Consider the following 14,858-nt stretch of genomic DNA (forward strand, 5'->3'; position numbering starts at 1 on the left):
CTATTTATTACAACTTATAAAACTTAATGCATCTTATTCAACCAGTGGCACCGATATTTAAGTTTTACCAACATGTTTCTTCTGATGGCGTTATTACTTTTGGAGAGACTCGTCCCAGCTTTATTTGACAAAGTATCTGTGAGAAAAGCTACAGGTGGTGGTGAGGAGACCTCCCAACCTCTGAGAGGTGGAGCTCATCACCAAAGACAAATCATCTGAGTACCAGTGGAAACCTGCAAAAAGTCAGTCCACAGTTATAAGAACGGTTTGTTTGCTGTAAGGCCCAAAAGGATTTTCCTATTGCTTATTGAGTGAGGTATAAATAACTTGAGACATGCTATCGCACTGTAGCAAACTCCACAGGTTTTCTTCTGAGCTACGTCCCAAAACTGAGCTCTGACTTCTAATACCAATTAAACACACCATTATGCCAGTAGGAAGTAAGTTACTTCTGAAGTTAACTCCTCACACTGGATTCTGTTTGGGGGTATCAGATTAAATGGGGTTGATTATAAATGCCATTTATACTGTAGCTCTACTTGAAAACAACAACAACAAAAAATAAAGCCATGTATCTTTTCCACTTCTTTGTGTTGGTCTGTTGAAATTTCCTATCAAACACGTTGAAGTTTGTGGTTTTAGTATTGGAAAAAAAAACTGGGGGGTAAAAGTTGTTGGAAGACATATCGCATATGTTTTATGGCAGCAGCCTCTTCCTACTGCCTCATAACAGAGGGTGGGGGGGAAAACGCCAAAAAATGTTGATAAGTAGGATCCGCCTGAGCTAAACGCCGAGTGCATGCGAGCGGGAGGAAGAACAGGATCCCCGAACAATGTGCAGGGCATGTGGACAAATAGTCTCACCTCCAGCTGAGTGTGTTGTTTCTTCTCATTGTGCCCTGTGAAAGAGCAGAGGAGGGCCATGGTTAAGAAGATTATAGACCTACCCCACCCGTACGTTTAATCAACATGCCCTTTCAACACCGGCAACAATGCCAAACATGTCTGAAACGTCTCCCCCCTCTATCCCCCCCTATGCCCTCCACATCTTCGCCTGTAGCATACCTCACATGTTGGAGCAGCAGCAAGCGAGTCATCTGCGCAGCACAGCAATTAGCAGAAATACGAACAGCCCAGCCCTCTGTGATGCCGGGCTGGCGTGAGCTTATCGGGTTTCCACATGAAAGAGCTCGACGGCTTCACTTTTGAAACATTTTTTTCCAAAAATGTCACCATCGCAGTGACATGTTTGATCTTAATTTCAGGCCGGGCAAACAACAAGAAAAGAAAAAAAAAAAAAGGAAGATTACCTTCAACTCATTTTATTTCACTGATCAAAATTCCCTCAAGAATCGAAGGAGCTTTGCTTCCTCACCCTTTATTTCTTTCATCCGTGGTTAAATATGTAAATAAAATGTCTAAAGTCATTCTTCAAAGGGGAACAAAAGAAAAAAAAGAGGGCTGAGGGAAAAGACAGCCATAAAATTCCTCCGATTCTCCATAACATTAGCCAGAGGGGGGCCAGCTTCCAGCCAGAGCCTAGCAGCAGGGGAGCGAGTGAGCTCCATAGAATCACACATCTTAAATCCCCCCCACCCCCAACACACACATACACACGAATCCACACACACACACAAAAAATAATAAAATATCTTTTCAGCTTCAGCCATCAAAGGGCCCTCCCTTTCACTTTATTAGTTACAGAATTATCTCACAGTTGCTGATTTCTCAGAGATGGAGCCACACTGCTTTCCTTCATCGCACTGTTGTGCTTGCACAGATGAGATAAAGTTGCAGCGTGTGCAAAGAATGTGTGTGTGTGTGTGTGTGTGTGGGCGTGTGTGTGTGTGTGTTTCATATATGTAGAAGGTGAGAATATGCTATAGGTGGGGGTATATGAACAAAAAAACGTGTTGGGAAAAAGTGTGGGGGGGCGAATCATAAAAGAAAAAGGCGAAGGAAGCTGAGGCTGTAGATGCAAAAGGCTGGACATGCAAGATTCCTCTTTTTTTTCCCCTCCACCCTCATTATCAAAGCGATATCATCATGACTGGCAAAACAGTCATGAAAGGAAGGCAGGCTGGAGGAAAGACAGGAATGAGATCAGAACAAAGGCGATGAATTACAGCCAGCAAGAAGGCTGTGTGTTCTTATTAGACTCTGTGACAATTGTATCTTGTCTGCTTTATTACACCAAAAGACAGCGATAATGAGGACAAATATTTATTTATTTATTTCCTTTATTACATGCCAGAAGTGCGCTTTCTGAATATTAGGAGGGAACTGACCTCAGCTCTGTGAAGGAGATTGATGTTACATTCGTCCTTTTCAAATCAAAGCTGCCATGTCTGTTTTGTCCTAGTCCTACATGTCAGCCATAATGAAACTCTAGTGCAGTGGGAGGGACGGAGCAGGCATTTCAGCTGTCATCTTTGTGTTGGGGCCACAATATGCTGGCTGAACTGCATCTGGACTGACGTCTTTGTTTTTGATTGTTTTGTTTTGTTTTCCATCATGTTTGCATTTCATTCATAATTACCCACTAGGACGATCCGAACGAACAGAATCTTTTAAAAAATTAAAAAATAAAAATCATGTATTTTAGTCCAGCTCAATCCTCCTTCACTGTTTGACAGCTGGATATGCGAAATGCGAGGCACACATATGGCAGAGGGTATTGTGTTCATGACTGTATTCATCCCACAATATTTATTCTCCTGCTGCACACGCTGAGCACCGACAGCTGAAGTGCCACCGCTAAGATATGCTGCGCTTAAACCATTTAGGCACGCTGGTGCCAGGTTTCTCATCTCTCCCGAACACATTTCTGAAATACTTCTTAGAGCTCTTTGGTGACTCTTGTAAAAATGCAGTAAATGCTCCCCCCACACCCCCAATCTTCCCCCTGTTTACAAGCGATCAGTGTTTGGTTCTTGATGAAGACCATGGCCAGGCTGCGGTATGAATCTTACAGCCGCAAACGTTTTACAAGGTAACATGAGAGAGGTCTGGAGAATCTCAAACGCACAGACATTAGACAGACAGAAAGCCTCGTAAACACTTTTTTCCTCCCCAGTCATCACCAATCTGCCCTCACATGATCAAGACGCTGGTTTAAAGCTACCAGCGAGGCCTATCTTAAACTCATTTTAGATGTAGTTTGTCATTGGTAGAGCCACATGTCAGGATCAGATTTTAAATGGTTTTATTTTATAGAAAAATTAATTTGCTCAGGAGGAAACCTGCCCTATATCAAATACATGTCTCCGATGACATCACACAAGGCACGAGGGAACCAAGCACTGTTCTTCTGTCTGCTCGTTTTCTTTCTTCTGTTGTCCCTCTCTGTGTGTTTTTAAACATTTTCCTTCTTTAAAGTTGCAGAAGAAAAAAAGAAACAACCTGGATTTAAACCTGGACTGGTTATATTACATTATCAAATATCTTCGACAATCAGCCTGAGCCAAGCTGTTAGGAAAAAAAAAAAAATCAAAACACTGGTTGGTCCTTTTTGTTAGGGTGCTCTTCCAGTTCCAACACTATTTCCTGTAGAGCTGGAAATAGATCATTTTTGTAACTCCGCCAAAAATGATCGCTCAACCATGCTTACACCCGCATCACAGCCTAAGCTACCACTATCTTTCCAGTCAGTATCAGAGGTAAGAAGTATTGCTCAGCTCTTGCAAAAAGAGAAGGTGTTTGCGTAAGTTACAGTAAAATGTGTAAAGGCAAATCGCAGAAGTATTTAAGGCGAGATAATCGTTAATTCATTTTACAAGAAGCAAAATATACAAAGAAACTCAACAGATGAAACAACCTGAACAGGAAAGTAAACACATCTGTACCTGTAAAATACTTAACACAATTATTGCTATTTTCACCAATTATTGTATCCATTATAGTATCAATCAAGGGTAAACTCCTTGCAGTCCATCACAATGCATGGACTGCAAATGCATCTGAAAATGCATTTCAGATGTTTCAGAATCCATGCTGAAATTTCTCAAAAGTGGCTCTGCTGCCATTATGATTACTAATGCCAGTAATTAGTAGTCATCATTACTACTGAAATCAAACTGGATCAGTTTGATTCCAGTACTTCTTGTGATGTCATAAGTACCCATAAACCAGTTTGCAGTCTTTTTTTTTTCATCTGTGTTCAATTCAAAAGCCTCCACATTTGTCACCCAATTTTTTATTTATTTATTTTGTTTTGCTGTCATTGCACATTTGTTAGCGGAAAAAATACTCTTTAAAATGAAACTGACAGTACTACCACTCATCAACAAGTTTAAATCTCCATCATATTCTTAGTGCTATGACCTTTATGACTTTTAAATTCCTGACCGTTTGCTCTCGTCTGTGTTTAATTCTTTTTCATGTCTTACTCTATTTCAGTGACACACATGCATGAACCAAGATGCATACAAAGACAGAGCAGCACATGCATTTTCAAAGAAGGGGTAAAAAGAAAACATGCCACTACAACAAAAAGTGCAGGGACACCAGTGTGGACACAGGGGAAACCTGCAAACTCACTGAAAGGACCCCACTGACTAGAACTGAGCTGACACACACAGTTATTTTGAAAAGACATTCCTTAAAGAACAAAATAAAGGAAGAAAATCTGCTGACCCCAACAGTGACCACATGTTGATCGTTTGTTGTCAGCAGCGTGAATAGAACAAGGTTCTTAAGCGATCATATGTTCTTCTTCCTTATATAGATAAGGATTGTATCAATCTAGGGTAAACTCCTCCTGTTTCTTCTACTTCACCGTCATCATATTATTATCTTTTTTACCTTATTATTCTAATATATTTTGCCTCGTCAGTCAATCGCATTAATAAAAACACAATCTATACATAGACGTATAAATAAATCACAACTGCAGAAGTGGATCTCTAAGCAAAACCACAAAGGCAGTGTCCAGATCTGATGAGAATACAGATCTCAAAGTTACAAAAAAAAAAAAAGGCTAAGCAATTCCTGAATTATTGATGTAAGCTTTGCCTCTCTGGGAGAACAATGTCACTGCTTTGAGGCTGACATATTCAAAAGGAATGTAGCCTACTTCTTCTTATTTGTTTGTGTGTGCAACTTCCCTCATTGGAAAAGAAAAGAAAAAAAAAAGGCAGGAAATGAATGCAAGGTGTTGTTGAAAATTTTGCAGTGACAATGCTGGCAAGAGCACACCGATCCGAGACTCCTTGAAGTGGATGTGGTTTAATCAACATCCTTATTTCTGCGTAAACGCTTTTGCTTGAACTGTTACACCTCGGTAAGTCTAGCCTGGACAAGAAACCAGCTCGAGGTATAAGCAGTCTTTGCAGCTGCAGATAGAACAGAACACATTTACCAAAGCAGAAGTTGTACATGTACTAAGAAAAACCCTTTATAATTTCAAAGTTAGATTAAAATAACTGTATTTAATGTAGCATAAATGACATGTAAACCTTTGGGGATTTTTGTAGAGGTTGCCATCCATGAGACGGGACTGTACATTTTAAGGGAGCTTTGGTCCTTCAGCAAAATGCCACATATCTTCTGCCATCTGCTGTGGTGGCAGCATCAGAGCTAGTGACTTAAAAAGCCTCAGCAAAGGCTGGTTCTGTTCTGGTGAGAACGCTGGAATCTCTGGAAATGATGAAGAACGATTTTTCATAAAATGAAGAATATTACAGATAGTCCTGACCAGCCTGTTCATGAGACTGCTATGCAACAACAGCGTGTCAGAGGTTTTTTTTAACAGACGCTGTAATACGGACAGGTACCAGAGAACCTTCCTTCCCACAGCCATCACCACCTATAACTGTTTGAAGAAACTTGGGTGATGTGAATTACAACAACGTTTAATTTCCCTTAGGGAATAATGTTGTATTTTTGAGATTTTGTTTTAAAAAAAATGCAACTATTGGAAAACGATGGAATCACAAACGCAAACCTAACCCTCGGCACTGCCATACTGGATCTAGTAACATGCTATGAGCTCGTCCACCACGTCTTCCTTTTCTTTTTCACATATTTCAGTGTTTGGTTTATGTGGCCACACAAAAGCCTGCAATATTTTATTGTTTTTGTATGGCTGAAGACATTAATGCTCCACCTCTAATTGTCAGATCAGCTTTTATCTTGCAGGCCATTCGGAACTTAGACCTCCAAGAAAAGGTTTGTTTATACCAAAAGATCTTGGTCATGCTCAAAAATATTTTATTTTATTTTATTTCCCATCCTATTTATCTAAAATTTGATAAAACTTTGTACATTCTTGTCATTTTACATGTATTCACAAATGCTTTGATCTTCATTGTTCTGGTTACTATTTTCGAATTAGATTGTATCATAAGTTTTGTTTTTTATTTGTCTCCTCACAGTTTCATGTCTAGAGTGTTTTTCTATATGTTTTTCAGTGTTTACGTTTTGTGTTAGAGATATAATGGATCCCCAAAGTCTACACACTCCTGACAAACTGCCAGGGCTTTAGTTGTTTTGTTAAAAAAAAAAAAAAAAAAACTATGATTATGGAAAATCAGTTTGACTGAGAAACAAAAATTCCTCACAGAGAAAAATCACAAATTATAAATTATATGGATGCATGTGGATACTCATACACAAACAACTCTCTAAGTACATTTTGATCTTGTGCTTAATCATCTCAGAAACACCATTGACAACAACTACAGAGAATCTCTAGTTTCTCTAATTTCTACGAAACTGATGAAAACACAAGAAGAAAACTAGTCACAGAGGCTCACAGAAATATCACAGAATCTGCAGGAATTTCAAATGAGCACTTCTTGGTTCTAAGTGTAACTAAGAGTCGTGTTTATTCTCTTTAAGTCTGCACTGAGAAGGGTTGAAGACTGAAGTCTTTTCTTTCAAAGAAACATTCAGGCTTGCATAAAATCTCCAAAAATCTTGTAGGATAATGTGGTGTAATCTTATGAAACCACATTTAAACAAACTTAAACTATTGGGTCACAATTCCAAAAAGCATGTTTGGTATAAAAACAACACATCATACCCAGAGTGAAACATTGGTGGTAGCAACACCATTCTCCAGAGTTACTTTTTTTTATCTTCAACCTTTTGCTGACTTTTTTTTTCTTGTCAAGGTGGATGAAGTTAATTACCAGTCAGTTCTGACCCAAAACTTTCTTGTGTCTTTTAGAAAGTTGAAGATAAAACAGCATTTTATTTACTGAGTCCAAGATGCATTCAAGTCAATAATAAAATGGCTTAATGAGGTCATAATTAAAGTTTTTGGATGGCCTATCAAGAGTTCAGAACACAATCTGACAGAAGATTTGTGGGGCCTCCTGAAGATTGTGGAAAATAGATGTCTCATAGATTTTGAGAACTTTTGCAAGCCAATTGTGCCAAGTAAAGATAATTAAAACACACTTTAAGGATGTGCATACTTATACTTACTGCAGTTGTTTTCTATTCCTAAAATATGAAACTGTGGCATCGTTTTTCTTTAATGTATCTGTTTGTTTTTGTTTAAATTACACCGTACATGTTTTCTTAAGGGTTAAAGGTATTTTAAAATGATATTAGTTAAAAAAAAAAAAAAAAAAAGAACAAGTTTGGTTTGGGGACCCAAAATGTCTCTAGCCCAGGGACCTGAATTCTCTTACATCCGGCACTGTGTGTGGATTATTAAAAACTAGCAGTTTCTACCTAAACTTTAACGTCGGCGCGCCTTCGAACTTGTGCGCATCCATGCTGCGCAGCATTTCGGGTTTCTGCGAAACAAACCTAAAGGAAAGCCGGGAATAAAAACGCTTCTTTTATCATTTTATTGACCGAGTTTCTTGCAGAGAACAAACAAACAGAGCGAGTAGGAAGTTTGCTGCGAGGCTTTGAAAAGTGCTGCACTGAACAAGCTGTTCCGCACGATTTGAAAATAATCTGCGTGTCAGTGTCATCTTTCTTATGCAAAGCAGCTGTCTTTGAAGGCGGATCTTTTGGCAGGTTAGACCGGGACTGAGACTCTGACCAGCTCAGACGAGCACAGCCACCAAACGCATCGAGCGCCTGACACGGGGAGGAGCGTAAATCCTGCGTTTCTTGGAAAACACTTTACATTATCCCGGAGGATTTTTATTTCTATCTCACTTATTTAATTTAGAGTGCTTCGCACAAAGGGCTGGAACAGCTTTTCTTCTTCTTCTTCTTCTTCTTATTATTATTATTATTATTATTATTATTATTATTATTATTATTATTATTATTATCTTTTTTTTTTCTTCTTTTTTTTGGGGGGGGGAGTTGTTTCTCACGGACCGAAATCGCACTGCAGCAGGCGCGGAGGAGCACCTAAATGCCGATAAAGTCTCAGGAAGCGTGGAAGCGGACCGAACCGAAAGGAAACTAAAAAAAAAAAAAAAAGCGCATGGGGAAATTTCATGCACGGTGTCAGAGAGAAGTAACGAGGAGGCTACTTCAGCCGCCAAAGTGAACGTTTTGGGGAGAGCATGGACCTGACAGCGCGCTCGCAGCCAGGAAACACCGTCTTTCCATCGCGGGATTTCTCTTTTCATTCAACTCTGCAACTCTGAGCTGAGGAGAGGATGATGTTGCAGTGGATAGTTAAGTAAGTTTCTCTACGCAGCACCTGCTCTGTTTCGGTTCAGACTTTTTTTGAGAGAGAGAAAGAGAGAGAGAGAAACTTGTGTTTTCCTGGTTGCATTGAACAGTTGACTGCATTTTTCTTCAAACTGAGGAGGGAGAATGTGTTCAGCTGTGATCCCGGTGCCTCTGCTGCTGCTGCTGCTGCTGCTGCTGTGGAGCAGGGGCAGCTCCTCCATCAGCTCTATCGATCCTGACTGGTCAGGAGAGGGAAGATGCCAGCACATCAACATCCCTATGTGCAAGGACATTGGCTACAATATGACTCGCATGCCAAACCTCATGGGTCATGATGATCAGAAAGAGGCTGCGCTGAAGCTGCAGGAGTTCGCAACGCTCATCCAGTTCGGATGCCACAGTCACCTCAAGTTCTTTCTTTGTTCGCTACATGCTCCCATGTGCACAGAGCAGGTGTCCAACCCCATCCCAGCGTGCAGGGTCATGTGCGAGCAGGTCAAGCTGAAGTGCTCCCCGATCCTGGAGAGGTTTAATTTCCCCTGGCCCGACTCTTTGGACTGTTCGCGCCTTCCGACCAAAAATGACCCAAACAACCTCTGCATGGAGGCACCCAACAACGGATCGGACGAGCCCCCCAAAGTGTCCCACACTCAGCCTCCAGATTTTAGGCCGCAGCAGCCTCTGAGTGGGCAGGACCTGCACCTTAAGGACAGCGGTAGCAAGCAGACGTGCAATCCCGGCAAGTTCCACTTTGTGGAAAAAAGCCAGTCTTGTGCCCCAAAGTGCTGCCCCAAAGTGGATGTTTACTGGAGTCAGGGAGACAAGCAGTTCTCCCTGGTGTGGATGGCCATCTGGTCCATCCTCTGTTTTGTCTCCAGTGCCTTTACCGTTCTTACTTTCCTCATCGACCCGCAGAGGTTTAAGTACCCCGAGAGGCCGATCATCTTCCTCTCCATGTCCTACTGTGTTTACTCCGTGGGCTACCTCATTCGGCTTTTTGTGGGAGCTGACAGAATAGCCTGTGACAGAGACAATGGCGTGCAGTATATAATTCAGGAGGGCCTGGAGAGCACCGGCTGCACCATAGTGTTCCTCATCCTGTATTATTTTGGCATGGCCAGTTCCCTCTGGTGGGTTATCCTGACTCTAACTTGGTTCCTCGCTGCCGGGAAGAAGTGGGGCCACGAGGCCATCGAGGCCAACAGCAGCTACTTCCACCTGGCGGCGTGGGCCATCCCAGCCATAAAGACCATCATGATACTGGTGATGAGGAAGGTGGCCGGTGACGAACTGACGGGCGTTTGCTACGTGGGCAGCATGGACGTCAAAGCTCTCACGGGCTTTGTGCTCATTCCCCTTTCCTGCTACCTCATCATCGGTACGTCGTTCCTGCTCTCTGGTTTCGTGGCCCTCTTCCACATCAGGAAGATCATGAAAACCGAGGGGGAGAACACGGATAAGCTCGAGAAGCTGATGGTGCGCATCGGCATCTTCTCCGTCCTCTACACCGTCCCCGCCACCTGCGTCATCGCCTGCTACTTCTACGAGAGACTCAACATGGACTACTGGCGCATCCTCGCGGAGGAGCAGAAGTGCGTGGACAGGAGCGGGCCGGAGTCGGACGAGTGCATCATGAAGGCCTCGATCCCCGCCGTGGAAATCTTCATGGTGAAGGTCTTCATGCTGCTGGTGGTGGGCATCACGAGCGGTATGTGGATCTGGACCTCGAAGACGCTGCAGTCGTGGCAGAACGTGTTCAGCAGGAAGCTGAAGAAGAGGACGAGGAGGAAGGCGGCCAGCGTCTTCACCAGCAGCAGGCCTTACATCAAGCCTCATCCGTCCCTCAAAGGACAGAACACCAAGTACGAGCCTACGCGGCAGCCCCCGACATGCGTGTGAAGCGAGCCCAAACAGACTTTTAAAACCCTAAAAGCAAGACTGATCCAGAGAGCCATTAAAAGCACAGAGGTTCATGTTTTATTTATGCCTCAAGCATTGAGAACATACATGTTCTTTGTTTTTTTTGGGGGGTGGGGGGGTTGTATTTTCTGCAGTGTCACCCAACAAGAGCAGCCTTTGTTTGAAAAGAAATCTGCTACTCCTACATTCACTTGTTCATTTGAGGAACTTGGAATAACAAAAAAAAAAAAATCCTATTATTTCCTGGACAAAAAGAGTGGAGTAAACCGTTTGGATGTGCCACGGCGTTACTTGAATAATGTGCAATAGATGTTTTCCTTTCTGGCTAAACGACACTTGTACTGTTGGTGACAGATTACAGACAATGTTAGGGCCCCAGTACACAATGGAGGCAAATGGTCAGAGAGATGAGTGCTGTTTCCAGGCTTTTTTCATGGAAATTCAGCCTGTTTTCATATATGTTTGAGCTGGACTGAAAGCAGCTGTTGAAAGGCACTCGAGATCCTTATGAAACGCCCATTGTGAGGCGAATCCTCGCCATAAAGTAATCAAGCACTCGATATTGAAACGATATTTGTCCACTGTGTTCTTCTTCTGTTGTTGTTCTTTTTTTAATTTCTTTGCTGTTTTATAGTGCAAAGGAGTGTTTGTATATGTTTCTAAAAAAAAAAAAAGCTGATATTTTATAGAAAAATTAATAATAAAAAAAGAACTAGTTTTCATTGTTTTTTCAAAGCTGGAATCTCTATTTGAGTGAGTGTCTGTTGATCAGATGGCCACTAAAAGCTCACTGCTTTAATTGGAGTTATGCTTCTGCCACTCAAAAATATTTTAATACTTTGCTTAAAAGATTACCTTTATCTTTTTTTTAAAGAAATAATAAAAAGAATAACCATAAACATAGCTAATGAGGGCTTCCAAAAATCTGTTTTGGCTATCTGGTAAATGTTCCAAATGTACGCTGGCTTTCTGAAACAGAAATGGCAGTTCTGAGCTGAATATCTCGCCTCACTTTGTAGAAAATAGGACATTGTTGCGAAATGAGCTGCAGGCAAAGAGTGGCATCTCCGTTCTTGTTGTCGAGTGTTTGAAAAAGAAACTGCTGTACTTTTGTACTCATTCAATTTTGGCCTTATCCAAAGGAAAAAAAAATCTAAAAGAGAAAAAAAAAAGAAGAGAAGGCCGAGTGCGGCCTCACTTTGTTCTCTGCGTGAGACAGATGGTTTAATTTCTCCATCATATTTTAATATCACACAACATAATGGCAAAACAAAAGAAAGCCCTTGTTCCAACGAAATCTGGATCATCCTCCTGTCAGGATAAGTGGCATTCCTTTAGATGTTGAAAATTATTTATTAATCCTTAACAACATGGATGACTGTTACAAAGGTGTTTCCTGTTGTCTGAATCACATTTTTCATTCATTATGAGATTTATGGGCGTCTTTTTGGGGGGGGGTTCTATTTTCTTATTGGATCAGCACAAAATACAGTTTTAATTTAAATCTTGTTTCTTTCTCTTAAACCTTTGTTTCTCTTTTATTGACTCATCCGCATCTGTAAAGCAATTAAACAATTTTCCTGATGTCACTCAAGGCCGGATTAGAGTGTCCAAAGTTGGAGGAACACTTTAAAGCTGAATGTGTCATTTCTTATCAGTGTTTGTGACATCTTAAAAGGAATCGAGCATTGTTTTAAAGCAGCTATTTTAATTATCCACAGGGATTAAATAAACTAAATAAGTTGATGTTGGCATCGTCACACTGATTCACATGCTGAGGAGCCACAAGTCTGGTCTTGAACGCACGTAACGGCAATTGTCTCTGTGGTCCTGTCGGAAAAGCATGGAGGCTTCATTCATATGTCAGCTTTTCTTTATTTTTTTTGTACATGAGGTTTAAAAATATGCAGGGACACTGAGCGTTTGTCAGAAGGTAGGACTCGTTTTGGGTTTTTGATGTCCGAACGACCTTTTCTTGAAGACGAAGAAAGAAAAAAAAGAGGGTTTTCTCTGGTTTGTTAACCTTTCTGAGGAGTAGTGTTCCTCCGTCCCCGAGGGCATTCAAGTTCCAGCGTCAACCCGACCAGTTTCAACAGTCAAAAAGCGCATGACTCACAGCCTCTATGAGGCTGAATCAAAGTCAGCCAGTGTCTATTGATACTCTGAGCAGCAGAAAAGGTGTGAGCGTTCCTCAGAGCCTCAACAGAGGCCACCTGGATAAGAGCCCCCGAGGTGTCTGCGAGGCTGTAAATTTAAATGACAGTTACCACCCCTCTCCAGGACTTCACTTCTCTTCTTGTCCGCTCTTCAAAGGACGGAGGGAGAAAAAAAGTCTGCTCAGAGCAAGGGCATAACACTTTTTTTACTTTTTTTTTCAGCTTAATTCACTCTCAGCTGTGCTTGGGCTTTGAGAAGTAGAAATGTTGATTTGTTAACCCAACGTTATCGAGATGGGAATGTTTTTCAGTGGGTTGGTATGAATTTTTTTTTTTAAAAAGAAAAAAGGTTCAAGCTGGGCTTCTTCCAGGGACGTATCAAATAAGATGTTACCTTAGGAGGAATGAGGGGAATCCCAGTTCAACCTGTACATAAATTACGTACCCATGATTTATATCAGTCATCTGCAGCATGTCAATTCACCTCTCTCTTTTTACCAAACTAAGGAGAAAATGGCAGCTATGTGGTGTGTAAAGTGAAATATTCTGAATGAAAGAGATTTGTTTGTAACATGTGTTGCTAATCATTATTTGATAACTGAAGACAATGTTTTCGGCTTTTCACCAGTGACACGCCTTTGCAGAACAGTCATTTCTTGAGAGAAAGTCCTACAGAAACATAATCTGTCCCTTGCTTCCATAATAATAATAAATGACTTGAATTCTGTGGTTCTCACATTTTTTTTTCTTTTTATGACAAGTACCACAACAGTACATGTCAGAGCCAGCCCAATATTTTAAAAGCCCCTGAGCAGGCTTTCATTCGAGGGCACACTTCCAGACAAACTTGGTAGAGTTGGGGAGGAGGAGCAGGTTTTTATGTTCTTTTGTTCATGAGCAATCACAGTGGAAAAATGCTGAACAACTGTGAAACACTTACAGTGTAAATGAAACGTGAAACCAGCTCACACGTATTCACCAGAAATACTTAAATTAGCTTTAATATATGATGGCAAAATAAATGAATAATACAACAATAATACAATAATACAAATCACATAGATAGGCAGCAGTTTACCTTTTGCCATTTTATGATAAAATTATTTAACAGCTCAAACAGGATAGATCTAGCCCAGTTTTCTTTTTCAAATATCACTTTCTTGAGAGACATTATATAATAAAAATTACTTTACAGTTCAAATGATAGAGTTTGCTTATATGTCAGGTCAACTGTCCATTTTATAAAAATGTAATCATTTTGAAAGACCTTTCAAGTCTGACTTTTCCAATTTACGCTGGTATTATACAGAAACATGAAAAATATTCTTAGCCATTCACACTCCTACAATGGTTGAGAAAAATCAGTTTAATATGCACTAATTCTTTAACAAGAAGTTAATTTTTTATGCATTTTGATGTAACTTGTAAAACGTACAAGTAGATCCCTAAAATGACCTCAAAATCCAATATGGCTGCCTTGTATAATCAACCATTAGCCATAACTGCAGTGAAAAAATGTTTTGTTTGATGTTTGAATCTTACTTTCACACAAATAATAGTGCTATGCACCCTCGGTTAGTGAAAATGCTGAAAGTACAAAATGTATTGATTTGCAAATCAATACAAGCTTGTTTATTAGTATGTATTGTCTGAGGTGTTAGTGAACACATCAGTTAGGAAATCCTACTGGCTTTCTAACTTTTCATTTGACTATTATTAATTGGAAACTACGTCATCCAAGTTTTGACTGCAAAGGTCAGTGTGACTCTTACCACCAGCACTTGTTCCTGGTTCTCTTTTTTTAAATATTCTGCTTAAGTATATCATCCTTTTTCTATGTAACGACTCCTGTATTCCAAAGTTTCTTTCAAGGTAGCCAAAGTGCCGCTGTCGTCCATTGTTCCACAGATTTAGGGGCGTGACTTTGACCTTTTGTTGTTTCAGTCGTTGTATGCAAGGATTTGCGGGGACCTTGTGTGGTTTTATGTCCCTTCTTGCGAGCCGTCATGAAGGCCTCCAATGGCAGTGGCATAAATCAAGCTACTGGGGACGACTGGCAACTGAGACGACCTCACTTTGATCTAACTCTGAGGCGACGCCCCGTGTCCTCATCCTCAGCTGCTCCTGCAGCACCTGTTTGCCAGTTGAGGCTTGTCTGGTTTGAAGGCAACGCTCAGCCTCTCAATGTCA

The 14,858-nt window shown here is 40.9% G+C and overlaps 1 protein-coding gene across 1 annotated transcript; it reads left to right on the forward strand.

The window, feature by feature from the left end:
• The first annotated feature begins 7,860 nt into the window (after positions 1-7,860).
• On the forward strand, positions 7,861-13,394 carry fzd10 (frizzled class receptor 10). Its single transcript, XM_023344126.1, has one exon. The coding sequence runs from the start codon at positions 8,737-8,739 to the stop codon at positions 10,489-10,491; it is 1,755 nt and encodes a 584-aa protein (XP_023199894.1). The 5' UTR covers positions 7,861-8,736; the 3' UTR covers positions 10,492-13,394.
• The last annotated feature ends 1,464 nt before the right edge of the window (positions 13,395-14,858 follow it).

The sequence above is a fragment of the Xiphophorus maculatus genome, chromosome 12 (genome assembly GCF_002775205.1).
Source record: "Xiphophorus maculatus strain JP 163 A chromosome 12, X_maculatus-5.0-male, whole genome shotgun sequence".
In the NCBI taxonomy this organism is placed as follows: Eukaryota; Metazoa; Chordata; class Actinopteri; order Cyprinodontiformes; family Poeciliidae; genus Xiphophorus; species Xiphophorus maculatus.

Bases quoted from the DNA above. Each gene is read 5' to 3' on its own strand.
- fzd10 (XM_023344126.1), top strand. From the start codon at position 8,737: ATGTGTTCAGCTGTGATCCCGGTGCCTCTGCTGCTGCTGCTGCTGCTG.